This window comes from Carassius carassius, chromosome 48 (genome assembly GCF_963082965.1).
Source record: "Carassius carassius chromosome 48, fCarCar2.1, whole genome shotgun sequence".
Lineage (NCBI taxonomy): Eukaryota > Metazoa > Chordata > Actinopteri > Cypriniformes > Cyprinidae > Carassius > Carassius carassius.
In genome coordinates, this window is record NC_081802.1 from 20,778,214 (window position 1) to 20,805,783 (window position 27,570).

At 38.5% G+C, this 27,570-nt stretch overlaps 3 protein-coding genes across 3 annotated transcripts; all 3 read left to right on the forward strand.

The window, feature by feature from the left end:
* Positions 1–147: 147 nt before the first annotated feature.
* LOC132131464 (kininogen-like) lies at positions 148–3,902 on the forward strand. Its single transcript, XM_059543496.1, has 7 exons — positions 148–421; positions 944–1,060; positions 1,481–1,553; positions 1,976–2,148; positions 2,373–2,483; positions 3,386–3,478; positions 3,599–3,902. The coding sequence occupies exons 1-7, from the start codon at positions 224–226 to the stop codon at positions 3,845–3,847; spliced, it is 1,014 nt and encodes a 337-aa protein (XP_059399479.1). The 5' UTR covers positions 148–223; the 3' UTR covers positions 3,848–3,902.
* Positions 3,903–5,716: 1,814 nt separating this feature from the next.
* On the forward strand, positions 5,717–7,226 carry LOC132131503 (cocaine- and amphetamine-regulated transcript protein-like). Its single transcript, XM_059543545.1, has 3 exons — positions 5,717–5,921; positions 6,008–6,091; positions 7,011–7,226. Exons 1-3 carry the CDS (start codon positions 5,730–5,732, stop codon positions 7,116–7,118), a joined length of 384 nt encoding a protein of 127 aa, XP_059399528.1. The 5' UTR covers positions 5,717–5,729; the 3' UTR covers positions 7,119–7,226.
* A 1,293-nt stretch (positions 7,227–8,519) lies between these two features.
* Positions 8,520–27,018, forward strand: LOC132131948 (microtubule-associated protein 1B-like). Its single transcript, XM_059544138.1, has 7 exons — positions 8,520–8,709; positions 12,112–12,213; positions 20,287–20,369; positions 21,165–21,305; positions 21,437–24,638; positions 25,873–26,087; positions 26,321–27,018. Exons 1-7 carry the CDS (start codon positions 8,553–8,555, stop codon positions 26,474–26,476), a joined length of 4,056 nt encoding a protein of 1,351 aa, XP_059400121.1. The 5' UTR covers positions 8,520–8,552; the 3' UTR covers positions 26,477–27,018.
* The last annotated feature ends 552 nt before the right edge of the window (positions 27,019–27,570 follow it).

Sequence of the window (27,570 nt, forward strand, 5' to 3'; positions counted from 1 at the left end):
CATTGTTTTGCAGCGGTGATTCAGAGAACTGTGTGTTGTGGAGAGCATCTCAGATGAGTAAACATTTGCATTACATCTGCTGAATACCGCCGCACCATATTTGGACAGCTGGAGATAGAGACACAGAACAGAGCTTTCTAACAGTGAGTAAATCATTACAGGGGCGGATAGAGTCCAGCGCGGACACTTCTGAACCCTCTCACTCCACTGTTGGGTTTTCAGAATGATGCGGGACAAGATATTGGCACTTTTTGCGCTAGCTTGGCTTTATTCTTCTGGAGGACATGGGCAAACTGACATTAAAATTCCCTGTGATGATAAACGTGTGGAGGATGTTGTGAATTTAACTCTTTCCACACATAATAAGATATTAACTGAAGGTGCTCAACTTGCTCTCTATGAAATCCTGGAGGCTATAAAGGTAGGATGTAGTTTTGCTCTTTGCATTATACAATATTTCAGCTCTAAGCGACTGTAGGTTCTCCTCCACTCTTAAAAATAAAGACTCTTTATTGGAAATGGTGGTTCATGGTTGAATTTTAACATCAGTGGAACATTATCAATGCACAAAAGGTTCTTTAGATTGTGCAAATGTTCTTCATGGTAAGACAAAATGGCTCTTTTAAGAACTGAAAGGGTTCTTTAGGGAAACAAAAATAGTTCTTCTTTGGCATCACTGTGGAAACCTTGATTTTTTAGAAAGTGTAGAGTGTAGCAATGCAACAGAAGAGTCATTTCTGGTTCCCCAAAGAACCTTTCAGTGACCAGCTCTTAAAATAACCATTTTCTTCTTAGTATGAGGAATATTTTAATAATTAAAATAACCTTTTCCCACTATTAACTTTACTGGTTACATGGATGTTAAAGGTTCTTCATGGAACCATCAATGCCAATAAAGAGCCTTTATTGTTTAGAGTGTAGCATAATACGGCAGTTTTTACAGGCTCAGAATGAATCGGCAGAAGTTGTGTTCGTACGGTTCACAAGCAGAGAGACAGATTGTCCAGCAGGAGGAGACAAGGTTTGGCAAGAATGTGACTATCTGCAACAAGCAGATAAGGTAAGATCTTTTTTAGATCTTTTTTTTTGTTGTTGTTTTCTAATAACAAAAAAATCCATAAGTTACCACATATTTGGCACCTGTCAAGCTTTTCATACCAAAAGTGAAATAATTAAGTCTCTGGCAGCAGGAAGCGCCTCTACTTTTGCACTCATGCTGATTTATCTCAACACGGGTACAGGAGCGAAGTCAGTCAATTTGAACACAAAATAATGTGCATTACTCTCTCTCTCTATATATATATACTCAATATTTTCTTGTAAATTTAAAAGTAATGCGCAACTTTACTAGTTACTTGAAAAAGTAATCTGATTACATTGCTTGAGTTATTTGTAATGCATTACCCCAACACAAGTAATTAGTGTCTAACAGCAGCCTTTGGCCATGATTGTAGTCCATGTATATTTTGTGGTTCCTCAGGCACTCAGAAACTGTCATGCGAAAGTCCTGTTCACAGAAGCAGATCAAGAGTTACTGTCACATGACTGTTCAGGTATGTCGCATGTTATATTATGACTGTTTAATCCCTTTTATACTTTACCGTTATAGGTGCACTTAGCCATTTTTTCCATAGTAAAAGTTCTTAAAAAGAAAGTAATGGCACTTTTCTGCCTATAGAAATTCAAACCGCTGTAACTACGAAATATATTGATCAGTGACAGGATTCAGATTCCCTCAGATTCAGGATAACCTTGAACCCCTTTTTTCATTTCTAGTATTGCCGTCATTACATGAAACATAGTTTAAATTTGTGATTTCCATCTCCAACACTGACTACTACGATTGGTGGATCTCCCTTTTGAACTGTTCTTCACCAGGAATTTGTCAGTTATTTGTTTTGAAAGCTAAAGGCTGGCCTCTATCGAAGTATATATCAGATTTGACTCACTCTCTTTCCTAAACGTTCTCCAACAGCTGAGCCACCTGTTTCCTCTGAAGTCGCCCCTTGTCTGGGCTGCCCTGAAAAGATCGATTTACATCTCGAGGAACTGAGGGGACCGCTCATTCATTCTTTGTCGAAAGCCAACGGCCTGATCAATCACATGCATTTCTTCATCTTTAAGGACTTGACGTCAGCAACAAAACAGGTAAATGATTCCTTTTCATGATCCTGCCGCTCAGCTGAATGATTCCCAGGGAACGTGTTCACTGGTAAAACCAGGCGTTTTCCAAATGGACAAAAATTATGTAAAATCACCTCATTTAATCCACTGGGCTGATTTTTTGTCGGATTGGGCTGTTGGCTGTGGCTGGTTGACCTCAGGACCATCGAGGGTAATGTTGTGGTGTTGTGAATCTTCTCTGTGTGTAGGTCGTTGCTGGATTCAGGTATAAATTGCAGTTTGAGGTTGAGAAGAGCAACTGCACCAGACCAGAAATCAAAGTAGTAACTGAGGAGTGCCACCCAATGCAGGAAAATACGGTACTGTCCAAAAGCAGTAAAAAAATGTTTTCTCTATTAGCAAATGAACTGATTTGATTAAAGGTGCTGTGTGTAGGATTGACACCGAGTGGTTAAACTAGGTATTGCAGTCTAAATTCAAAATATTGGCGAGGGTTTTTCACCCGGCCCCTCCTCATCAGACTTGACACACAGGCAGGTTGCCAGATTGACGACACCAACAGGAATGAGTGAACTTGATGATGATTGAATTGAAATATGCTTTGTTTTCCACCAACTGGCAACCTGGGGTGCTGAAATACAATTGGGTAAACTGACCAAACCAAAACAAACACGACATTCTGGGCCAGAACACACGTTTTCAAAGAAGAATAACTGACTGTAGCATTGTTTTTCAGATAAACAAGTGTTTACTTACCATGTTTCTTAAATATCTGCAAACATATTATGGTATTTTTATGCTTTAGGAGAGTCAAAAATGTACATACAGCACCTTGAATTAAAATATTAATTACAAATATACATGTGCAATTTTATAATTCCTCGTGCTGTTCTAAAGGCTTGGCTGTATCCCAAAATATACTATCATTCAAAACGTTAGAGTTTCTGAATGATATTTTTAAATGTTTTTGGAAGAAGTCTCTTCTGCTCACCGAGACTGCATTTATTTGGTCAAAAATACAGTTAAAACAGTAATATTAGGAAATAGTATTACAATTTAAATAGCTGTAATATTATAATATACTGATTTACTGCTCAAGGAACATTTCTGATTATTATCAATGTTGAAAACAGTTTGCTTCTTCATATTTTTTTGAAATCGTAATACATTCTTATATAGAAAGATACAAATATATACTGTATATATTTGTGTAAAAAAGTGGATGTGTACTTGTAGCCTCTCACATCAGGCTGTTGTTTAGGAGGTCTTGCAGTGTAACTCGACTGTGGATGTGGCTCCTTGGAGGCACGAGGACCCAGAAGTGCATGTTGAATGTCAGGCAGCGTTTGTTAAGGTGAACCACCCCATCAATTATTTTACATCTCGCTTATTTTTATTGAACGATATTGATCATTTTCACATCATTGCTAGAGATTTTCAGTAAACCCATTCATGCCCTTCATCCTGTCTTCAGAGTGTCGCTAGATTTAAACGTCCCCCAGGCTGGTCTCCTCTTAGGATCAAGCCTGACGAACAACCGAGTCCACAGAAGCAAGTCAAAGAATCCTCCAAGGAATCCAAGGAGAGCATCGGCATGAGCAAAAACTCAACCATCAACTGTCCCACCAAACCCTGGAAAGAGTTCAAGCCTCTCGCTGTCAGCATCGCTCCTCCCAACACTACAGAGTCTCCACAGCCGGACACGACTGCAGCAGTGAGCTGAGCGCGTGTGTGAGTGTTTAAACCATCACCTGAAGAAGAACCAAAGGAAAATCAACTTTTGTTTTTCATTCATTTGTTTGTGTATTCTACAATAATTCACAGTACACTGTCTCATATTAAACAATAAAGACCAAGATACTGGTGGAACTGTGTTGCTTGTCTATATACAGTAAATGGAGGATTTGGCCCTCTGGTGGTCAAGACATAAACTGTGAGTTGTAGATCGATCACATTGTTGACTGAATTCCTGCTGAAATTTCCTTCGGCTCAGATCTGGCCCAAATCAACAGCTAAAGTGTCTTTAGCCAGAACTGAACCCAAACCTGAAGTGAGCCAAATCATAAAACAGGCTGATTTATGAACCTTATATTGTATTATATTCTTGTATCATCTTAAACACAAAGATGTAATCACATAATTTATTTTAGTAACAGAAGTACAATACAGAAGAGTGCTGTGTTGTCAATGTCAGATGAGTGAATGAATGTACAATAATTGATACTATTAGTAAATCTCGCCAGTCTTTCTCACTCACAGGCTGCCAGGAAATGAAGAGAGAAATTAGTTACATTAATATATCATAATTAGTAAGTATCATGTATTATTTGAATACTAAGACAAGCACATATAATTAATGACTGCACACATTCTCTTCTTCTGACATGAGTGCTGCTCTCTAGCTCTTTTTAATTGAGGAAAACTAGCTACTCTAATAACAAGACATAATACTTAATAATATACAGAATATTAATGAAAACATAAGATGCATAAGATGATAGTTCAGTGCCTCCATTTTGAAATTGGATACATGTTTGGTACAGCAGGGCGAACAAACATAAAATTGCTACTTTTTATATTTTTACTGAACAATGGCTTACAGAACGATTTTCTGGCTCTGGCTTTAAATAAATTCAATTATAATTACAATCTTCCTAAGGATAAAAAATCTACCTCAGCTAATGCTATAAAAGAGGAAGCCCTATTACACTAAAAAAATAAATAAATAAACTAACAAATAAATAAATATATTATGACGAATATCGGTTAATAATGTTTTTTGAGCAGTGTCTTTGACTGGAATTTTTATTTATTAAAATAATTGCTTTAATATAATTATAAACTATAATTATAAATTCTTTCACCTTTAAATGTTGTTGTTGGAGGCCTTTAATGCAGAAATAAGTGGTTTTCTACATTTTTGACTGTTTAGTCTGTTTTTAGGGAAATGTTGTAATACGTTGGGCTTTTGGGGAGCAGATTTCCAGTGTTTTTATTCACTGTCAGGGTTCACCTGCAGTCCCATAACAGTGACATATATGGATATATACACTAATAATCACATATGATCAATTAAATCATATTTTTATGAACAAATATTTATTATAAAAATACGTCCAGATTATATTTAGAAAACCTGATGAACTACGTTAAACGTGAATCGTTTTAACAGGTGTGGAACCATCAGAGAAATGTATTAAAGTCACGGTGATCTAATTGTTCACTTATTATAGTTATTTGTTCATGCTGAGGTGTTTACATCATTTAGTCTTTAGCACTGTGACATGCATGTTTCATTTTCACTCTTAACCCACATGACACACAAAACCCAAATAGATTTGCTAAAGGAATCGTTTGCAGCTGGTTCTCTTGTGATGAAATGATCTTCTCCGGAAATCGAGAAGACTGGTGATTGTAGTCAAAGATGAGGTTAGGTGTACATCAGTGGTGTGATGTTTGAGGTTCATGGGTCAGGCGTATGAATCATCATGCTGACGCTCTCAGCTGGACGGTGGGGTCATGACCCTGTGACATCTACAGCATCTCCTTCTGATGCATCTAGAATGGATTTGTGTCATTGCACAGTGAGCTTATAAGAGCTTGAGATGGTCCTTCTTCTGTTACTCGAGAAGACGTCTGTCTCAGATCAAGTCCTGTTCCTCGACACGATGGTCAGTGATCGGATCTTTCTTCTAACCCTAACCTGCTCCGTCTTAATGCTACTAGTTAGTTGTGATGACTTCCTACAGATCCGCTCCCCAGACGATGACATGAAGGCTCAGGAGGAGAAAGAGCTGGTAAGAATTGGCTTCAGATACTAGAAATCAGTCCAAAATTACAGCACTGACAGATGAATTCATTAGGAACAAACCATATTTTATAGATTGAAGCTCTTCAGGAAGTTCTCATAAAACTGAGGAACAAACAGATTCCCACTGCAGAGAAGAGGTTTGGCTGGGTCTCCTCGGTAAGTCACAGATTTTACACATAAATATAATACACTTGTAACTAGGTCACTGATATTCTGCAGGACGTTTTGAACTCTGGATATGAACTTTGTATCAGCGAAATCATGCTTTGGTTGAAATACTTTGTTCAGAGAAAGGACAAAAGGATACTGTGATTATATGTCAAAAAATATTGCTTAATAGATACATTTATAACCATTTGTCACATATTTCTGCAGTGTTTAGCAAATACACAGCAAAATCCCCTCAAAATAAAACTGGACTAAATCAAATTTAGCTATATGTTAACTTAATACTAATATGTATTCCATTTTTTAAAGATGCAAGTGTAATATTTTATCCAATATTAAAGAGTTAGGTCACCCGAAGATGCTAAATCTGTCATCAGTTACTCAGCCTCATGTTTTTCCAAACCTATACGTCTTTCATTCATCTCCGGCACACAGATTTAGATATTTGTAATATTCTTTCATCATTTGTGTCCATCTTTTGAAAGTCTAGTGACTCGACATGATCGTTTGAGTTTCCGTTCACTATATTTAATGAGCTCTACGTATGTGTTGATCAGTGTGAATACAAGTCTCTATTATAATCAGTTCATGATCTTTAGAAGACTTGGATTAAATTGCTCGATTACTTGTATGATCATGTCCTTTCTGATGTTTGTTGATTGCCTTTCAACGGATGGACAAAAATGATGAGTGAATCTTAAGAATATCCTCATTCTAGTTCCAGAGATAAACAGTTTTTGGGGGGGTTTGGGTGAGTAAACGAAGACAGGGTTTAATTTTGGGATGAAGAATGACCCAGTGTGCTCCACAGACTACTGACACATTGAGTTGTTGGGGTTGTGCTTCCTAATGTAATTATGTGAGATGAAAACTGTCCATTAAAGAAGCGATGCACTGGTGTGTTTAGTGTGGTGCGGGTGAGCAGTGTGCGGTTCGTAAAGGCGCTCGCTTCGGGAAGCTGTGCAGCTGTCCAGGAGGAACCAGCTGCAGCTTCTCCATCCTCCAGTGTCTGTGAAAACATGCCTCAGTGTCACAGTGCTGCCTTTTACTCTACCTACTGATGCTTGTTGTTTCCTCATCACTGCTGTAACATGTTTTATGAATGCAAACTGACACATCAAATAAATGCATGCATTTTTCTACACATCTCTATTTTTTATTCAAAGCCTGATTGCACTATGAAACGATGTGGTACAAATATGTTTCATGTTATTCTAAACTGACTGTTAAAATCTTGTAATGTCGTGTTCATGCACTAGGAGGTGCAAAGCTTATTCAATCAATAACAGCCCCTGAAAATGAAACTTTAATGAACAAGGGACTGCTGTCATATCAGAGCTATCCGATTAGTCTAACTAGACTAGTAAAAGTTAAACTGATGGATTAGTTTATTCAAATATATTCAAATGTATTTTCATAAAAAGACAGGACTCATGTGTTTGACATGACAGTGGAATGCTATCAGTATCATTTTTCATTATTTGGCATGCACCCTGTACCTCATAATAACTAGTTAGGAGTCTACATGAAATATCTGTACTTTCTAAAATTATTTGCCACACTGCAGCAAACTACCATTCATTAAAAGCAAACATTAAAAAAAGAAAGAAAGAAATTGTGACCAGCAATAAAACATTCATCACATATTCCTTGAATTTTGCATGTAGAGCACATTTAGTACATTTTTTCATATGTCAGCTCCTTTTTCTTTTTAGTTCCAAAATGTTTGTGCATAAAAAGTCATTTATTAAATGTAGAAGCTTTGTTTGTGAAGAGCCGACTTCTCTAGCATTTCCCTAATAAAATAGACGTCATTGTGAAAACAAAAAAACACATCCAACACACCAATTTCTATCCTAGACCCAGTTTTCTGTTTCTAAAATCTTTTCAAAATGCCAATTTGCGATCTCTTTATCAACTGATTGGACGCAGATGACGTCACCCACCATTCCCCGCCCCTTGTATATAAACTGTGGGTGTTTCCCTGAGCTGGGATGTCCAGTTCATTTGAGGTGGTCGGTTCGTTCGAACGATACATTTCAGTGAACCGAATCGAGTCTAAATTGTTTGCCAGAAGTCCACGAGCAGCATTTTGCGTTTCATTGTTTTTGGACCTACATTTAATGTTTGGCTGTTATCACCATGTTTTCGATTTAATTATTATCGATATGGATACGCTAATATATTCGCTCGTATTCTGTACCCTGAAATGTACGCGTACAAGATTAATTCGCTCTATCAATGTTTAACATCCCTACATCTTTAATAATAATAATAATGTGTCAAATATTTATGTTGTTCACTGAGATCAGTGATGTTGCTCCATTTTCTCCCTCACGTCACTTCATGCTCTCTGTAAAAGATCCATAGAGAATCGGTTCGACCGAATCGTCACAGAGAACCGAGTCAAACGAACCATCCGCCTGCGACTCGGTGTAAACTTTGCATCATGGCGTCGGAGCACAGCGGCGAGTTGGCAAGCATGAGGAGCTCAAGCCGAGGCGCTCGAGCCGGCTTCTGCAGCGACAAGTACTCTCTGCTGGTCGTTGTGGGACAGCCCGGTCCGGCCGGGTTTGTGGATTTACTGGTGTCAGAGATTGACAGAGGTAAAGTCTTATTGTAGGACGATGATTGAGCGCGCTCTCGCCCATCACGCTCCGAGCTGACGTCACGAAGAGAATAACCGCGTGAAACAATGTAACAAAGTCATTCGATAAATGACGACAGTCTCTTTTGGTCGCTCATGTGGCTAGAGCTTTATTATTATTGTTGTTGTTATTATTAATAGTGTTTTTATTGTTTGTACAGATATGTTTAAATATAAAGAATAAGAGCCATAGTTTTCTAGTTTAAAGTGTAGGCTAAATTTACTAGTTTAGACGTATTTTAACTTTAAGGAGTGTATTGCTTATTGTCAGACATTAAAGCCTGAGTGATGTTGATGAGTAGATGAGTTGTCGAATTACCATTGAAAGTCTCTTGAAAGCTGTCACATGGCACGAATGTAACCAAATATCAACTCCAGGGAGTCACTTTTTTGTTCATGTGACCTTGACCTCGTTTTCATTTTGTGAGCTGAGTAGGAACTAGAATGAGATGAATGCTCACAGAGGGCTCATGCACATATTAACTGTTGAGCAGGGCTCTCAGCTTCCAGGCAAGGCATTAAACCAGAGTAGGCTCATAAATCAGCACGAGAAGTTTGACTCTGAAGGTAGTCAGTGCCAGAGAGACGACAGAGTCTACCGTCCGTGTCCGTTCAGAGCTTCTGTTTACAAAGAGAGATGTTTCCTGTAATCTCTGAGGTGCAAATGATGTTATTGTTTTTCAGTGTTTCATGGTTTTTGTGTGAATTGTTTCTGTAAAAAGTGTTCCTGTAGCTCAAGTGGTAGAGCATTGCGCAAGGTTGGGGGTTGCATTCCCCGGGAACACATGATAGGTAAAAATTGATAGCCTAAATGCACTGTAAGTCGCTTTGGATAAAAGCGTCTGCTAAATGCATAAATTTAATTACAATTCTGTGAGAGATTCTTGGCCCCTGGATCCCAAAGCACACAAACAGACCCAGCCTGCTCAGCAGATCATCAATAATGCAGCTCATTTACTTCAGCATGGTTGAGCCAACGTGACTTCCCTGTTCAGACGGTCTGCTCGCAATCCTCCAATCTGAACACTCCCTCTTATGAAAGAAAGATAAGCACATTCATATAGCAGCTGGTGTGCGTCACTGGCTTGTTTTCTCTGTTGAATGTCCCTGAAAAGTGAAGCAGCTCTTTTGCAGTTATATATAGCCAGTCTTGTGTTTGCAGACTGTCCTTCCTCATTGTGCTGGATGGTTCAAAGTGCATCTTTAAAATGTGTGTGGTACATCTAATTGCCTGGTCTTCCACCCCTGTTGGCTTTTAGAGGGGGTTTATAGACTTTTAGACCGTCAGACTTGAGACCAGGCTGGATAGAGATGATTGTTTGTGTGCTGCTGGGATTACTGTAGTTATTTTTCTCTTATCATCCGCTTTATCATCAGTCTCTTTCTCTGTGGTTATAGACAAGTGTCGTGTGACTGACACACACACACACACACACATCCTCTTTGTGACTGTGGCCAGTGTTTCCTTCTCTTCCAGGTCAGACGCTGCAGCTTCCACATCACTAGTTTGAGAGGAAGAAGCTTTCTTCTTTAAATGTTGTCAGCAACTTTAAATAGGAAGGAATTCTTGTTGTTTTTCATCATTTCGGCCCTTGTTGAGCCCTACTGAAAGTGTGACCACAATTGGTTTGTAAATCACGAAAACTGTCTGCACCACATTCCTTAAAACGCGATCAGCTCCCACACTTCTTTATCCTTCTAAAACACACCACAGTGTGCAAACTTAAGTGTGCAACGCTTGTTCAGCAGGCATGAATGACGAAGTGTGTTGTGTGGCTTCTTGAGAAGCACCCTACCAATATGCTAGCAACCACAGAAAAAAAAGCTACTTAGAAACAGGCTACTTTGTAATTTGAAGTTGTTAAGATGCGCTCACGTTCACCATTGTTTGGCATATTTTCACAGCGAATTCCAGTTATTTCAGTAGGAATCCATGCGATTGGGAATTTCACATTGATTGCGAAATATTTACCCACACGGGGTTGAGTTGGTCAAATGAATTCACCATGTTGACCAACAGAAAGCTGTTTGGTTTGAAAGTGCATGAGAACAGACAATGGACCTTTTTTGGAAAAAGTACTTGTCTATCCAAGTAGCTACTAAGGGTACGTTTACTCGACAACAATTGTACTAGAAACAGAAATGGGTTTTATTCAAATTTATCTCAAAATTTGTGTACAGATGAGAACATTGTTAAAGCGATTCCCTTTCGCATGGATCTGTGAAAACAACTAAAAACGCTGTATTATTCATGTCAGACCAGTAGGTGGCGATGTCACTATAGAGTAACACTATGCGCCTGCACACAAAGCTACAGAGTGAACACGAAATATGCATGGTTCACGTGTTTAACAAATTCACGTTTTTATAGTTTACATGGAGACGATAATGGTATAATTTTCAAAAACTCGCACTTTGAAACCCATTTAAACCCGTTAGCTAATTTACAGGGCAGTATATTTTAGCATATATTGGACTATACATTTTTTTTTTTAAATAAAAGGACTTGAGGCTGACATCATTACGCTTGAACAGATAACTTAAATAAATACTAAATACAACAATTCAACTAGAAAACACACAAAGTAAAAAAATCACAAAAAAATTTATAAATATTTCAATGGGGAAATCATGTCATGATCAAATCATGAATTCATGTGATCTTCTAAAATAAACTGAACTTCTGATTGCAACACCTGAGAGAGACATTCCATGAGACTGTGATCATTTCCTGAGCTTCCGTGGTTCACGTGTGTGTTTTGTCACACTATATCATTAGTCAGAGGCTTGTTAGTCAGCTGCACTACTGGAAAATACAAAGGCTACTGTCAAAGCATACTACTGCCATCCACTACTGCTGAGTATCTGGCTTAAAAGCTCAGTTTGGGCAGTCTACGAGGAAAAAATGCTTCCATTGCAGTAGTAGGGTTCTTTTAAAGTGAGTCAGAGGTAGAAAGAGGTCATCTTATTTTGGCTCAGGGGGAAAAAAAGCTTTTTCCAGTTTGCTGTTGAATTGAGTATAACTTCTCCTGCTCGCTCTCTTTTTATTTCTGTCCAGAGAGCAACAACTCAAACCAAGTTTGACTCTGACCTCTTGTTTGGTTGTAAAATATGTATCTAAAGAAAAACTGTTTTTGATCTCATATTTTCACAAAAACCCTGAAAGCTTCAGTTCACCTACGCATTTCTTTAACCAAAGACACAGCATAATAATCTGACCAGGTGGTTTATAAATGCAGTCAGTGTGTCTTGAAAGTGCACAAAGTCAGTATGTTCAGTGGACAGTGAATGTGCTCCATGTATAATTGAGTTTTGCTTGTCATGACTGCAGTCTGACTGGAGCGGATTCATTTTTGTGTAGGTATTCGCTCCTGGGACATCGACTTGACCGCCTGCAATATAGACCAACAGCTGAAACTCTTTATTTCAAGACACTCGGCTTCCTTCTCTGAAGACCTCAAAGGTAAGAATCAATCTATGAATCCTTTACCCTTGTCTGTTTTTTGCATTTTCTTTTAGGAGGGAGATCTGTGAAATTGTATGGGATTCATTAAAACTATTAGCCCAGAGTCTTATATGGAGCCCCTGAAGGGACATAGTGATGGGGAAGAATATGATATAAAATTATAGTTCAAGTTTTGTTTCATTAATGGTGAGTTTCCTAGCAAAACGTTTGCATTCTTTGAGAGTGAACACAAAGTTACTTGAGTTAATGCAAAGGTTTTGCAAGCAGGCGCAAAGTTTTTAAGAGGAACCTAAGGAAAGTTGTGCAAATTAATGCAAGTTGTTTTTTTTTTGGGTGGAAATGCAAAGTTTTTTGGTGGAACACACAAGTTTTTGCGAGTGAACAAACAACGTTTTTTGGGGAGAATGCAAAGTCTTGCAGGGAAATGCAAAAGTTTAAAGTTAAAGCCTAAGTTTTGCAAGAGTGATTTATAGAAATAATTCTAAATCTGAATTTAATGAATGTAATTGTTCCTCACATAGTACTTTACTCTTGGTCAACAGTCAAGGAGTTAATAAAGTTTGTGAAGAGTGATTCCATGTGTGCAGACTATATGCTGGCCTGAAACTTTATATCATGAATCAGCAAAAAATGGGAAAACAAACATGTCCTTCATGCCCAAAGGGAAAGTCCCTTCGGGTCAGGCTGCAGGCTGGAGTGGGGCAGAAAAGACCAACAGCTGATGGCCTAAATCATCTTTACCACTTTATATTAAACCTGTGCTGTCCAAAGGAATCATTGGAATCATTTTATATTCTTCTTTGGCCCTGAATCTGTTCTCTCAAAGGCGTCGAGATGTGATTGTGCATCAGTGATGTATTGATGCTGTGTGTGAGTGATCATTGGCTGACTTCACCAATGGAGACACCATTGAAATCTATATTCTTATTTATTAATAGATATACAAATCCTCTGTCCTGTAGGATTTCAGCACTGGATTAATAGACCCTGTCATGACTGGTCTCTTGTATTAGAGAAGTGTGGTTTACACAGATAACACAGTCAAGCTGTATTTTGCGGTTCACCTGTCACGTTCGTCAAATTTGTCAACTTTGCAGAAGTAAGTCAGGATAGACAGTATTTGTCTGGTAAGTATGCTAATATTGCAATGAGGGTTAAATCAGCAGTGGCTTTTTTTTATTTGTATTTTTTTTTTTAGCAACCATCCTGGCTGTGAGTAATTAACTGCTGATTATTGTTTCAAAGTGGCTCTGTACATAGATACTGTGTTGAGCTGGTTACAGCTCATCATGTTCACTTCAGATCAGTCTTGAAGGTTTGGAGTCGACTGAGCGGTGTGATAGTTTATATTTCATAACCAGAGAGATGTATGTAAACTGCTAGAGATTTTGCTTTACTCTTTTATTACACAGTAGATGGACAATATCCACAAGGCTGCTTTTTTTGAGCCCCATTTCTGTTGTTTTTATTTATATATATAATATCAATTTCAGCTTTATTTTAAAGGGGTCATATAATGTTGCTAAAAAGAACATTATTTGGTGTAATAAAATGTGTTTATGCGGTTTAAGGTTCAAAAACTTATTATTTTCCACATAACGTACATTATTGTTTCTCATCTATACACCCCTTTCTGAAACACATCGATTTTTTTAATATTTGGGTTGAAGTGTTCTGGATATAAAAGTATAAATAATATTTAGTTAGTCTAAATTGAATGAAGGCCCAAATAAAGGCAAGAAGTCACGGTTTTTCTGTGAAATTGTGAAATCTCTAGGCTGACCTGATTCAGAACAAATGAATTCAAATAGAAAAACATTTGTTTTCAAAAGACTTTCGAGCTAAAAAATGACTGGATTTAATAATGATGATTGAATAATGATTCTTTCATCAAGTGAACTCACTTTGTTCATGTGACAAAATGTAGTTCAAGGTGAAGATATTTTAGGAACACTGTACAATAAGATTCACTTTGTTGATGTTAGTAGATGTTAACTATTTTAATAAATATGTTATTTTATAAGTATAGTGTTGTTCATTGTTAATGCGTTCATAATACAGTGCATTAACAAATGTTAATGTATCATTTAAAATCATAGAAATAAATTACTGTTTTATAACATGCAGAAAATAACATTAAACTAAGATTGATAATACAGTTCATTATAACTAATGCATTAACTAATGTCAGATATTTTAATTCCAAATGGTAGGGAAAAAGTAGTTTTTAACCATGTTTCATTGTATATTACTATTTCATTGTATATTACTATTACTATATACAAGGTGTGCATTTAATTCGATAGGCAATAAATAAATAGGCATTACAGAATGATAGTAAATATAATTCTAGCAAAATCGACCACAAAATGATAAAGTTTGATGTAAAATAAGACTGAGAAGAGATTAGTTCATATCTTGTACCCTGTAACAGTGCTTGTGAAAGAGTCTTCCCCTCGAGCTCAAACTGTTCTCTTCATGAGCGTCCCGTCAGAGAGGAGTCCACCCAAAGACCAGGACAACACTGCCTTTCACTGCTGCACTCATGTTTCTGTGTGATGTTTAAGAATTGATGTGTGTGCTTTTTCAATCACAGGGAGCTCCAACTTTCAGCGTTTGATTTGCTGTGTACAATGAAGGCACTGTGCTGAAGCAGCAGGATCAGTGATGATTGGGAAAAAGTTCAAAAAGCTATAAGCTTTGCACACAGGGAAACATGGAAATCAACCATAGAATTTACATCCATTTACATTTATAAATTTGCATTTCATATTCTGTATGTAACGGTGTATGTGACAAATTTACAATATAACGCAGAATGTCATGACATTTTGACAGTTTTTGAATTTATAAATCAAAAGGTCTGTACATTTGCGAGTCATATGGATTAGTTGAATATTGAAAAATGCTTAAAAGACTTCAAAACTTCATATATATAAAGAAACTCAATGGTCTTCACGACAACACGTCAAAATAAAAGTTTGGTTTAACTTGAAGAAATCATGACAGATATATTACTACTTCAAAGCAGAATGTACTTTTCAAAATAATAGTAATGCAATTATTCATTTTTTTTTTTATAGAATACCATAAAACTTTTCTTCCATGTTTTAATTTCAACATAATCTCTGTTGTTCGGCACTTTGTTAAATAATAAAAGGAATTGTTCATTTTTCAGTTGGTTACATTTTAAAATATTAATTAAATTGATAATGTTTTAAACCTTAATTTAATTACCATACGTTTTTGATAATGTAAAAGTTTATAAATCAAAAAAAAAATCATAGGGCCTTATCATTGTAAAAAAAATAATTATTAAACTGATATTTTATGCATTTAACTGATAAGACATGATTTTTGGTTTACTACATTTTTTACTAAAATTGTAAAATTAAACCATTAGAACGTAATCTAGAAAAATTGTAATTAAAAAAAAATGCAATTTGGTTGAGGAAAATCAAATTAATAATAATAATAAAAAAAAAAAAAGATTCAAAGGGCCCTAACACCCATCACGACCGTATCTAGTCTTTACCCCGTCACTGTGCCTGTCTTTAACCTCAGCTCTCTTGGCATCTGTGGATGCCTGGACACACTGGCAGCATCTGTTACTCCGTGTTTTCATGTAGGCTTGTTTTCTGCTGAATGTGACAGGTATAGTGACCCCGTCCTTTCCAGGCTGACTAATCCTGACTAATCTTTGAGCAGCTGTTCAGGAATGTCAGGGGCAGATCGCTCTGATCACACTGATGCTGTCCGTTTGACAGATGATGGAGTCTGTGTACGTTTTGTGAGTAGTGAGCTTTTTTTGCTCAAGGCCAAAGATGCTAAATGTATCCATCTTAAACTAGAGAAAAGATCCATCTCTGTTCCAGCACACCTGAAGCAGCCTTTAACTGAACTCTTGTCCAGTTTGAAAAGGCTGCCATTATATAATTCCATTTGGTGTAGTTTGACAACATTCAGGGCCTTGTGATTTCCATTATGTGGAAAATCTGACAAATAAAAATGGAATTAATTGTAGAATGTTGCATTTCACAGGTATTTTAAATCAATTTGAAGTGAGATGCTTATTTAACCCGTCAAATACACACAAACTCACAAGGATTTACTCCCTTCAAAATAAAAGGTCAAATTGAATAACAATATAATATAATAGTAATATAATAATATGTATTTTTGGTTAAATTGATGTTATTCATTCACTTAATTTGACACACTTTTTGACTATAAGCATAAATATACAATAACCGGAAATCTTAATGGAACTTGTGAAAAATTAAACTGATTTCTTATCTTTATTTATTTAGCAAATTTGTTTGTTTGGACAGTCCATTAAAAGAGCACTATTAAGGGATGACTTTTTCAAACGGCAGTGCTGCTCTGTATGAGGCAATTCATAATTTTTGTGTTGTTGTTGTTTAGTTGATATTTGCTAAAAAAAAAATATATATATATATATATATATATATATATCAGAATAATAGAAAATAGTTTCTTAGTATGTTGATTCTGTGTGTAGTTTTAGTTTTATTGATATACATGTTTAAGTGTAATGCTGTCACGCAAATTGAGATCTGCTTTTGTGCAAGAAAGAAGCATAAATTCTAAGAATTTTTAAAAACATATCAATATCCCTCTTAATATAGTTGCAGTGTAGTTAGCTAGTTTTTGCTAGTAACCCATAGTTTTAGTTGAATTACTGCCAAGGTAGAGATTCAGCTGAATATCCCAGCGCTTCACAGAGCAGGCTGTGATCTGTTTGTCAGAGCAGCTGGTCCCAGCAGAATGTCCTGAACGCAGCAGATACTGTAGATCAGATTAAACCCCTCGCCCCTATTTACACAAATGGCAGAGAACAGGACCAGCTGGGTGCGTGTTTGTACAAGGGCCTGCAATACATTTGACAGTGTCCCATACACAACATGAATAGTGCACTGTTATTCCCATATGTTTCTTTAATGGTTCTCATGTATCTGTTCTGAAGAGCTGCTGCTGGTCCAGATGTGATGGTCTGTGCTTCAGTTGTCTGTAAAGGCTGGTAGAGGAAGGGCTTCCACACACATAATTACTGCTCGATAAGATCAGAGTCATGGTGGAGGCGCGCAGGAAAGCTTCATTGGAGTGGTATTATGCTGGTGGTACACAACAACAGTGCTGAGATTCGATTTTTTTGCAGATTCTGTTTTCATGGCATTGTTTTCTAGCTGAATTGTTTTTGCATTAGCACTATGCACTAGTGGTGCTCACTAAGGTTTTAAAAAAACACATTATTTACCTTATAATGTACATTATAGTTTCTCCTCTATGCCCTACCTTTCTGAATCTCACCAATTTTTACAAAGCTCATTATTTTAAAAAAGTGAGGCGTGCTCTGACCGGCCAGCTGTCCAGTGCTGTTACGCCCCTTAACATAAAGTCATGCCATCTCCCAGCAGGACGAGGCTCAGTTCAGCTGCTCTGCTCGTGCACATCCCATCATCGGTTCAGTTCAGTCAATGTACTGTTAGGAGTAACTGAATAACTTGGGAGATTGATTTATTTTGCGTCAGAGGAGTGTAAGGCACATTTATAAACCGAATAACTGAAATAATCTGTGGATTAGTGCATATTGGAGACACAAAGTATTTCAAACGATTCAGTTTGATTTGGTGAACTGGTTCGACCGGTTCATGAAGAAGATAGGGTTAAATAGAAAGATTAATTTGCTATCCAGACATCACTAGATGAGACAAAACCAATAAAACCCATTACAAAAAGGCAGTCCCCTCAATAACGAGCCGTGTTGCACCTGCTCACCCTGAGCCAGAAAACCTCTGCATACCACTCCTCCCGACTGCCCAAACCCAACCACCCTAGTAGCCTCACAAGCTCAGCTAGCTCCCTCAGCCCGTCAATGCCGCAGCCAGTGGTGATGTCAAGGCCACCGCTTTCAGCAATGCTAGTGCCGCCATCCATGATCCTGCCCTCTCCTCCCGATCACCCTCCATCACCAGCCCCCAGCTATAGTAACATGGATATGGCAGTACCTCCAGATTTCTCTGCTCCCATTCTCCCCAGATTTCCCTCTAGAGCACTTCCCTGAACCTCCTTCACCCCTAAGTCTCCTGGGTCTCCGCTGGTTCCGCCCAGCCTTGTATCTTCTGCGTCTCCATTCATCCCTTCCTCATCTCCTAAGCACCCGATCCCCAACTTAGCCCAAGATGGGCTCCCGATCCCCAGTTCAGCCCAGAAGGGGCTCCCGATCCCCAGTTCAGCCCAGGAGGGGCTCCCAATCCCCCGACCTCTGAACCCCAGCTCGCTCCAGTGTCGGCTCCAGCCCCAGAGCTCGCTCCAGTGTTGGTTCCAGCCCCAGAGCTCGCTCCTGTGTCTGCTCCAGGCCCAGAGTCCAGCCCCGTAAGTTTCCCCAAGTAATTTGGGGGGGGGGCAGTTGAGATCCAGCCGTAGAGGCTGAAGCAGGGGTTGGGTCCACGGCCTCGGAGGCAACTCCGCCATAGCCTCCCAAGTGTCCAGATCTGCCATGTCCTCCCAAGTGTCCAGATTCGCCATGGCCCCCCGAGTTTCCAGATCCGCCATGCCCCTCCGAGTCTCCAGATCCACCCTGGAGGTCCTCCTCAACTCCACCCTGTTCCTGTCCTGCACCAACCTCCAGGGCGCCCACCCCCACTCCCCGGTGTTACAGCTCAGGACGAGCCTTCCGGGAGGGGGCAGTAATGTCACAGTCATGGACCCCCGTTCTCTTGTTCCTTTAGTTTTCCTTATTTGGTCATTTAACTTTTCTTTTTTAGTTAATTGATTACTACCCACCTGTTTCTGTTCTTCTAATTACTTTCCTTGTGTTTATAAACACTGTCTGTTAAGTTTTTGTTGTCGTTCCTTAAAGTATCATAGTGTAAAGTGTTGTAGCGTAAAGTAAAGCTAAGTTCTGTATGTGTTTGTTCTTCGCCCTTGTTATCATTAAAACCTACTTCTTTTGGATTTTCGTCTGGCACCCTTCATTTGACAACACGAGCTGTTATACTTAGTTTGTGGAGAGTTTCTCCACATGATATTTTACCACCGTAAATCTTGTCTTTTCATGGAAAATGTAATCAAAATATGTAAAATTTTAGAAGTCCTAAAGACTCTGGTACTATATACGATATAATTTTCTGTGCTGCTTTGTGTTTCTTTGAATCTTAAAATAGTTAGTGTCATATCCTGTATGAACAGATGCATATATGTTGTCTGGTTAATGTGACTATTATTGCTATTTGTGTCCTTTAACGTTTAATTTAAAGGTCCCACTGCCATAATCTGTACAGCTTCGCTCTAATATGTTAGTCTGTAGCCCTACATATTGTTTCTCAACTTATCTGTGACTACTAGAGACTGTAAAGATGTTGTCATAGAGCTGCGCCTGCATACAGGAAGGAAAGCGATGCTTCCTACCATGTGTTTTCAACTAGTCATGGTGCAGAGAAGAGCTAGAATTACCCGCAGTTCACGTTTGCTCATTGTTTGTGGAAAAGACAGGAACAATGTCATGCAGCCAAAAATCCATTTTGTGACCTCTGTACTTCCTAATCAACTGCATATAAATAATATTGTTTTCATCATTGATGATTGTTTGAGGAAGTAAAATAAAACCTTTTTACTATAGCAATATACCATTACCCACATGATGCAGAATACTGCGATTCATAAATGCTTGCTGGCGTTGTGGTCCTTGCACCATTCGGGCCATTAACTCCAGGTTCTACAGTATGCTCCATATATCCAGTAAATGGCACATAACTTCACAGCAGGCATCATTGTGAACACAAACTCTGTCCTTGCTGCATGTGTATGTTGAATTTCTATGTTTGCATCTTTTGTTTGATTTGTTGCATTTTGCACCTTTAATTGAAAGGCACATTAGAAAGTGAGCATGAAAATCAAATGTGGGGGGGGGGGGGTGTTTCCTGTTTGCTGCCATGTTTGTTCTCTACCCACTGTGTGCATCTTTTACATACTAAAACTTAAAATAATAACGGTTTAAGGTCATACACACACTTTTTAATAGACCACACTCTATGTCCCTATCCACAGGCCTGAAGACCCTGCAGCACAGTGGGGATCTGCTTGAAACCAAAGTGATAGTCAACCCATCTCATGATTTGGTTTGTTCAGAGGTGAGTGTTGAAGTGCTTTGTGTAGATTGCAGTTTACATTTACATTTATGCATTGAGCAGACAACTTTTTGACCCTCACATGAATTCCTATTATGAATGGATTTTGCCCGTGAAATTTCACAGAGCAACGGTAAATGTTTCTCTGCACCTTTAGATTAGTTTTGCAAATTGGAAGACTAGAAAGGATTCACAACTATTCTAGTTTTATGTTAAGAAATTAAGCCTTAACAGAGCTTAAAATATTTGTAAACTTAATTAAAAAATGTTTTTTGTTTTCACATTTTCTATAGTCTTGCCCCGTTTTAGTTTGCACTCTTCTAAACGATGTTTGAAACTATGTATTGCTTAGCTTTTCTTGTACCCAACCCTAAATCAAAGTGAAATAAACATTTGCTTTTATGATGTAATTTCTATACCTTGATTCCCTTTTGTTTAAACTGTTAAATATTGGTTTTGCTGTATGATTACACACACATGCAGTTCCTTCACTGTTCTCTGCCCACTGCAGTTCTTCTCTAATAAATGTATGAAAGCTATTTGACTGGTATTTACTCAGCGTTAGACCGTGTAAATACAGCAAAATGTTGACACATTCCTTGAAGTACCTTGCTCGGTTATATTTGCTCCTTATATTTATTCGCTGTCCAGAGCAGCAACCAAGTGTTCTCTTTTAAATGTTGTTTTGTGTCTCAATTTGTGTTCTAAATTCTGTTTGTAAAGTTTATTATGAGCTATCTTACAAAATTTAACTGAAAAAGTCAATAAACATTTCAATGCTCATCTTTATTTTCATAGGTTCGTCGGCTCATTTCCGATACGTCTCTTCACAAGCTGCTAATTGTTGCTGGCAGATGTGTTGAAGACATTGGAGACCTTGTGTTACAAATAGGGTCTTTTTCATTAAATGACTTTATCCACATATTTACAGATGAAGAGGTCAGTCAAACATGTCAAACAAGTTGGTTATTTTGTAATTTTACTATTTAAATAGTCAAAAACAACTAATATAATAATTAACTGTAATTTATATTATTATTCTAATGTAATTTTTTTTGTTCTCAAAACAGATTGGAGATCTTCTGACCTCTGCAGACCCTTCTCAGAAAGCCAGCCTAACTCTGATCTGTCCCGAATCTGGGATGTGGAAAAGTTCTCAGTTAGAAAAACATAATTTGCAAGATTATATTGAAATTAAAACCAACCCTCCATTAGTGCTCCCAGAAATGGAGGGCCTTCAGGAGTTTACAGAGTATTTGTCAGAGTCTCTTGAACCTCAGCTGCCTTTTGACTTGCTTGAGGCACCTAGTACAGTTGGCTTCCTAAAACTGTCCCGTCCCTGCTGCTATGTGTTTCCTGGAGGAAGAGGTGACTGTGCCTTCTTTGCTGTGAATGGTTTCAATGTCTTAGTCAATGGGGGGTCTGATACTCGGTCTTGTTTTTGGAAACTGGTGAGACATCTAGACCGAGTTGACTCAGTATTGCTCACCCATGTCGGTGTGGATAATCTACCTGGTATAAACAGCCTACTTCACAGAAAAGTGGCTGAACAACAAGAAGAGGAGTCCGCTGGATCACAGAGCAATGAAGACTGGCAGAGGAATCTGATATCTCCTGAAATAGGGGTTGTATTTTTCAATGCTTCACAAAGACTCAAAACATTACAGAGTGACTCCAGGGTCCTTCGAAATTGTGATCAGGCTTCCCTAACATTACAACATTTAGAAAGCTTGTCAATTTTTCCAAAACAGCTCAGTCGCTCTGCTGGGCCAGCTGTCGAGCCGGTAATTCTTTTCCAGAAGATGGGTGTAGGTCGACTAGATCTTTATGTACTCAATCCAGTCAAAGGTAGCAAAGAAGTAGAGGCTTTCCTGCAGACTTGGCCTGCCGGCACTCAGAATATAAAGACCTCAGAAATCCCTCTAGAGTGCATGGTGTCCATATGTGCACTGTTGGTATGGCATCCAGCTAATCCTAAAGAAAAGATCATTCGTGTTCTGTTTCCTGGGTGCACTCCAGAATCCAAGATCTTCGAAGGTTTAGGGACACTAAAGCATCTAGAGTTCCTCAAACACCCGGTAGTTAGTTTGAAAGGCCTAGAGGCCTCAAAATTGGATAAACAGCCAAAGCGTGCTGAGAGCAAGGAAAGCCTTAAGAGTATTTCCAAAGAGTCTCGACCTGGTAGTGCTTCACTCAAAGACAAGGTAAGCAAAGTAGATTTGAAAAGGCAAGACACTAAAACAAAGATTAAACCCACTAATGACACTGTTTCAAAAGAAGGGAAAGAGGTTGAGGAAAAAGTGACGCCAAAAGATGATATGAAACAAAGAACTTCTAAGCCTGAAAAGCAAGTGGCTAAGAAAGAACCTGCTAAAGATGAGAAAAAGGAAGTTAGGAAGAAAGAGGAAAGGCCACCGTCAAGTATAGCAAAGAAAGATGAGAATGTAGAGAAAAAGAAAGAACCCTTGAAAAAAGATCTTGGTGCTAAGCCCAAGAAAGATATTAAACCTGATTTGAAAAAGGAGATTAAGAAAGAGGTCAAAACAGAAGACAAAAAAACTACCAAAACTCTTGGCAAAGATGTTAAGAAAGCCACTGGAAATTTGCCAGGCAATGCAGAGGCTAGAAAGACAGTTGGCAAGAATGGCTCACTAAAGAAAGATTTGATGCTCCCTAAAAAGGATCCTTTAACCAAAGGGAAGCCAAAGCCAGACAAAAAGGACAATCTGAAACCCTCAAGTGCAGTCCAGTCAAAGACATCTACACCTGAGGACATTACTGCCCAGTTGGAAAAGTTGGGGGTGGAGAATGAACATGGGCCATTGGATGATGTTGAAGGCAACCATGTGAGGTCAAGAACAGAATGTACCTCTGAGAACAATGACAAGCAGATGAATGACTCTACAACAGGTACTGATGAAAGTCCAGAGAAGTTTCGCAGTATGGATGAGGCTCCTGGCTCAAACAGTGGTATTGGACTTCCCTCCCCACTTGCAAAGACTCTAAAGAGTGAGAAAAGTGTTAATTTTGATATGACACCAACAGAGCTTGATGGATGCCTCAAAGAGGATGTCTGTACAAGCTCAGATGAAAAAACCCTTGAGTTATTTTCCCCCACAGACTCTGGGAAGAACATTTCAGGCCATTACCCACAATCCCCTGACAATTCTTCTCAAGTCTCTGGAGAAAATTGCAAGTTAGGTCTCAGGAACTGCAAGAACTCAATGGCAATTTGTTCAAGAAGCAATATAGAAAACAGCTCAATATCGTCACAAGATAGACAATCAAGCTTTCTCTCCTCAACTTCTCTTAAAGACACTCTAACTGATGCCTCTCCCAGCATCACTTCCTTTCCTGCAGAAGTTGGCTCTCCACACTCAACTGAATTAGATGATTCATTATCGGTTTCCTTCGAACAAGTGCCTGTTTGTCCTTCACAGGATGTGTTGGGCAGCTTGGCATACACTAATGGACATTTAGCAGACCGTGACCCCAAAACAGATATGTCTTTACCTTTAAAAACATCTCATAATAGTCACCACGCATATGATGGATCAGAGAATCACCTCTTAGGACCACAGATTGACATCCTTCCACATGATGTTGATCTATGTCTGGTTTCACCTTGTGAGTTTAAACATTCCAAATCTCCAGAGAACCAACAGGGGCTCTCTTCGGAGGTTGCTGCCCCAAGTCCTGACCACTCTCTGGAGTCAGTTAGACAGCCCTACCAGTGCAGTAGTAGCGGTCATCAGTCTCTGGAAGGTCAGGAGACGACATCCTCTGTCAGCGTCGCTCTCATCTCAGTTTCTGATTCTGATGTGCCACCAGCCACTGAAGAGTGTCGCTCCATTACTGAGGACTTGGACTCTGATGAAGACTCTAGTGACATCTTTCCACCACACCATCCTCATGACCATCCTAGCAGTAATTCGGTACACCACAATTCCCAGCATGTCTCTGAAGATCCTCCACCTGCCCCAATGAAGGATTTACCACCACTGCCACCACAGCCCGGTGCCTGCATGGCTGACCCAGAAGCTGATGGTCAGGGTAGATCTTCCAAGAATGTAACATCTAAGACCAAAAAGACAGCACCTGTGTCCACAAAGACTGCATCTGCAAACATTGTAACACAGGGTGGAAAGACAAAGAGTGGTGCTCAGGTGTCCGCCAGTGGAACTATTCGACCAACATCCAGTCTGGACACCAGACCTGCATCCCGCAATGCTGTTAGCGGATCTAGACTAGTGCCTTCAAAGTCCTCATCCAGTAAGTGCTCATTGTTTTGTTTTTGTTTTTTCAGAAAAATAAAAATTTTACATTTGTCGGGGATTGGTCAGGATATTCGATAGGCTTTATCAGTGACGATAAATCAAAGGGCGTGAATTTAAAGGCGTGACTTCTCTTAGAGGATTTTAGAATGCTAACTGTAATATTTGTGTTTTCTAATAAGTTGCATCTCTAAAGCTACGTCAATTCTCATCCGACTATTTGTGTATCCACTTGGATTCTAATCTAAATGACTGGCTGTGCTCACCGTGTATCACAACTGTTCAGATTAGATTTTTTGTGTCTTGTGATGCTCTTTTGTTTAACAAAATATCTGCATTGGTTTCAATGGCAATGATTGTGCATTGGTATGCCTATGGTAAAAAAATAAAACAACAGCAACAGGGCTTGCGATACAGATGTTGTCTTACATTATCACGTCACTGCGCTGGATTTTTATGTCTTGAGGCATCGGGAGAAATGTACATACTGTAGGTGGAATTTGCAGCTTTATTCAAATAAGTGTGTAGACCAGAATTAGTAATTTTTCCAAACAACAAAACCTTATTGCTGCAAGGAAATTCTGCATGTTTTAAAAAAAAATGGCATGTGAAAAAGTGACATAGCCAAAAAAAGCTATGCAAACTTCGATGAGCGCAAGTCTGACTGAATTGGATTTCCAGAAATGTGATTTGAATAGTATTTCAAACCACATAGGAATGAAGCTTGAAATTGATTTGTAAAAATGGGAATTTCATGTTGTTGTTGTTTTTTTCTTTGCCATTCACATTTGCTTAATATGATTGGATTCTAATTGCATATGCACAAAAATTGGAGCTGGGCTTACAGTCTGTACAAGTCTTAAAGCCCTTAAAGGTGCTTCTGCTGCAACTATCAGTTGTTACATCTTGGGTAACACATCAATGACTGCCTTCAGGAATTATTTTCAAGAAAATCAGTCTGGTCAATTTAAACCAGTGCCCTGAGGCCCGGGAATATATTGTCCATTTGTAACTCTGGTGTTTATTGAATCTTTAAAGTTCTAAACCTTGAATCAAATAAACCAGCTCCACATAAATAACAGCGTTACATTTCATGAAGTGTTTAAAAACAGAAAAAACTGAGGTCCAAAGCTTTCCATTTAAATAGAAATATATGAAGTATAGAGGGAGGGAGACCAGTGAATGTGCTTTTGAAGTCCAAATCTGCATAATGTTATTGCTTCCCTTTGCAGGTTCTGTCAGTGCAAATTCAAGTTCAGTACCCATCTTTCTGGACTTGGCATATTTGCCCTCTGGCTCAGCAGCTTCCACTGTCGATGTGGAGTTTTTCCGGCGCCTCCGTTCGTCCTGCTATATAATTAGTGGAGATGAGCCGCACAAGGAAACAGTCATGAGATCTATTCTCAACTCTCTTCTAGAGGGCAAAGCATCCTGGCCAGATGTGCAGGTAAACAGATGTTTTATTTAAACATCACCTTTCCCAATCTCAGGGTGCTTTACATAAGGTGTACAACAGCAGAACATAACAGTAGTACGTGCCCAATGCAGAACCTTCTGAGAAAGTTTTAAAGGAATAGTTCACACCTAAATGAAAGTTCTGGTCAAAGTTTACTCACCCTCATCATGTAAGCTCCCTGCACAGCTTGACCATTGTTTAATAGCTTTTCTGTTCACCTGCAGGTGACTTTGATCCCCACCTTTGATTCGCTGACTATGCACAGCTGGTACCAGGAGACCCACGAGCGACAGAGAGATCTAGCGATCACGGTACTTGGGAGCAACAGCACCGTAGCCATGCAGGACGAGACCTTCCCAGCATGCAAAGTGGAGTTTTAAAGACACCTGAAGAACTACACCCCTGCCTGTCACTAGAGCACTTCTGTTCACTCTCACAACATTGTCTCTCATTTCTTCTTGAGCAGCAGAATGAAGCATTTGAGATGAATTGATCAGGACCATCTGTAATGTTAACTTCTTCGCTAGCAGCTTATTAAAATGTTGTGGATTCTGTGTGAACAGGGTTGACAGTGTTGCCATTTCTTTTTTTTATGGCTATTTTTAGCAGTTTTACATTGGTCCATGTTATTTTATTCATTGCATTTTTGTTGATTATCTAGCATGTCTCAACTGAACTATTTACCATATTTCATGGTCCTACATACACATTTTGCACAGTTTAGATGCCCAATAGAAAACCTTGGCAGAATAAAGATAGACATCTGGGTTACACTTGATGTTTGTATTCCAGTGTTTCACTGTACAGATCCTGCACAAAATCATGAAGTGTTTTTCTTTTCTTTCCTTTCACCTTCAGCAAGTTTGTTTTCTTTTAGGGAGAAAATGAAGGCATTTAAAATGTCATGTTTTGTTTACCAGAACTGAACCACCTTTGTCAATAAATGAGCAGAAACTGAGCTATAGCAGCTAGATAAACACTTCTCTAGTACAGACATTTAGACCAATTAGATTTTCAGATTAAAACATACAGCGGAAAGTGTGGTTTCAAAATGTAAGCATGATCAAATTATTTTAGTGCATCAAATGACTTCTGTAAACACAATGTAGCAAAGTGAGTACTTTTGTGAAAATATATATAGTAAAAGCTAAGAAACATTTTGATTTTGCATTTATTGAGAGTGGAGAATATTTTACTCTTTGCCTTTTTGTGTGTGTGTGTGTGTCTCATTTACTTGGCCTATATGTGTACAAAGCTGAATGCCTTATTGTTCTTGCCATCATTGACAAACACTAAAGCAGAATGTCGTTCATGACTCTTAATTTGAGTTATGAATACTTTTTGTTGATCACCTTGCTTTTCAGATTTTTATTGAATGTCATAAGACAAGCTCAACCAATGTGTACATTGTCACAGCAATAGCTGCTATACTTTCTGAGAAATAAACTGTTTAATTGTGATCAGGTGGAGACAT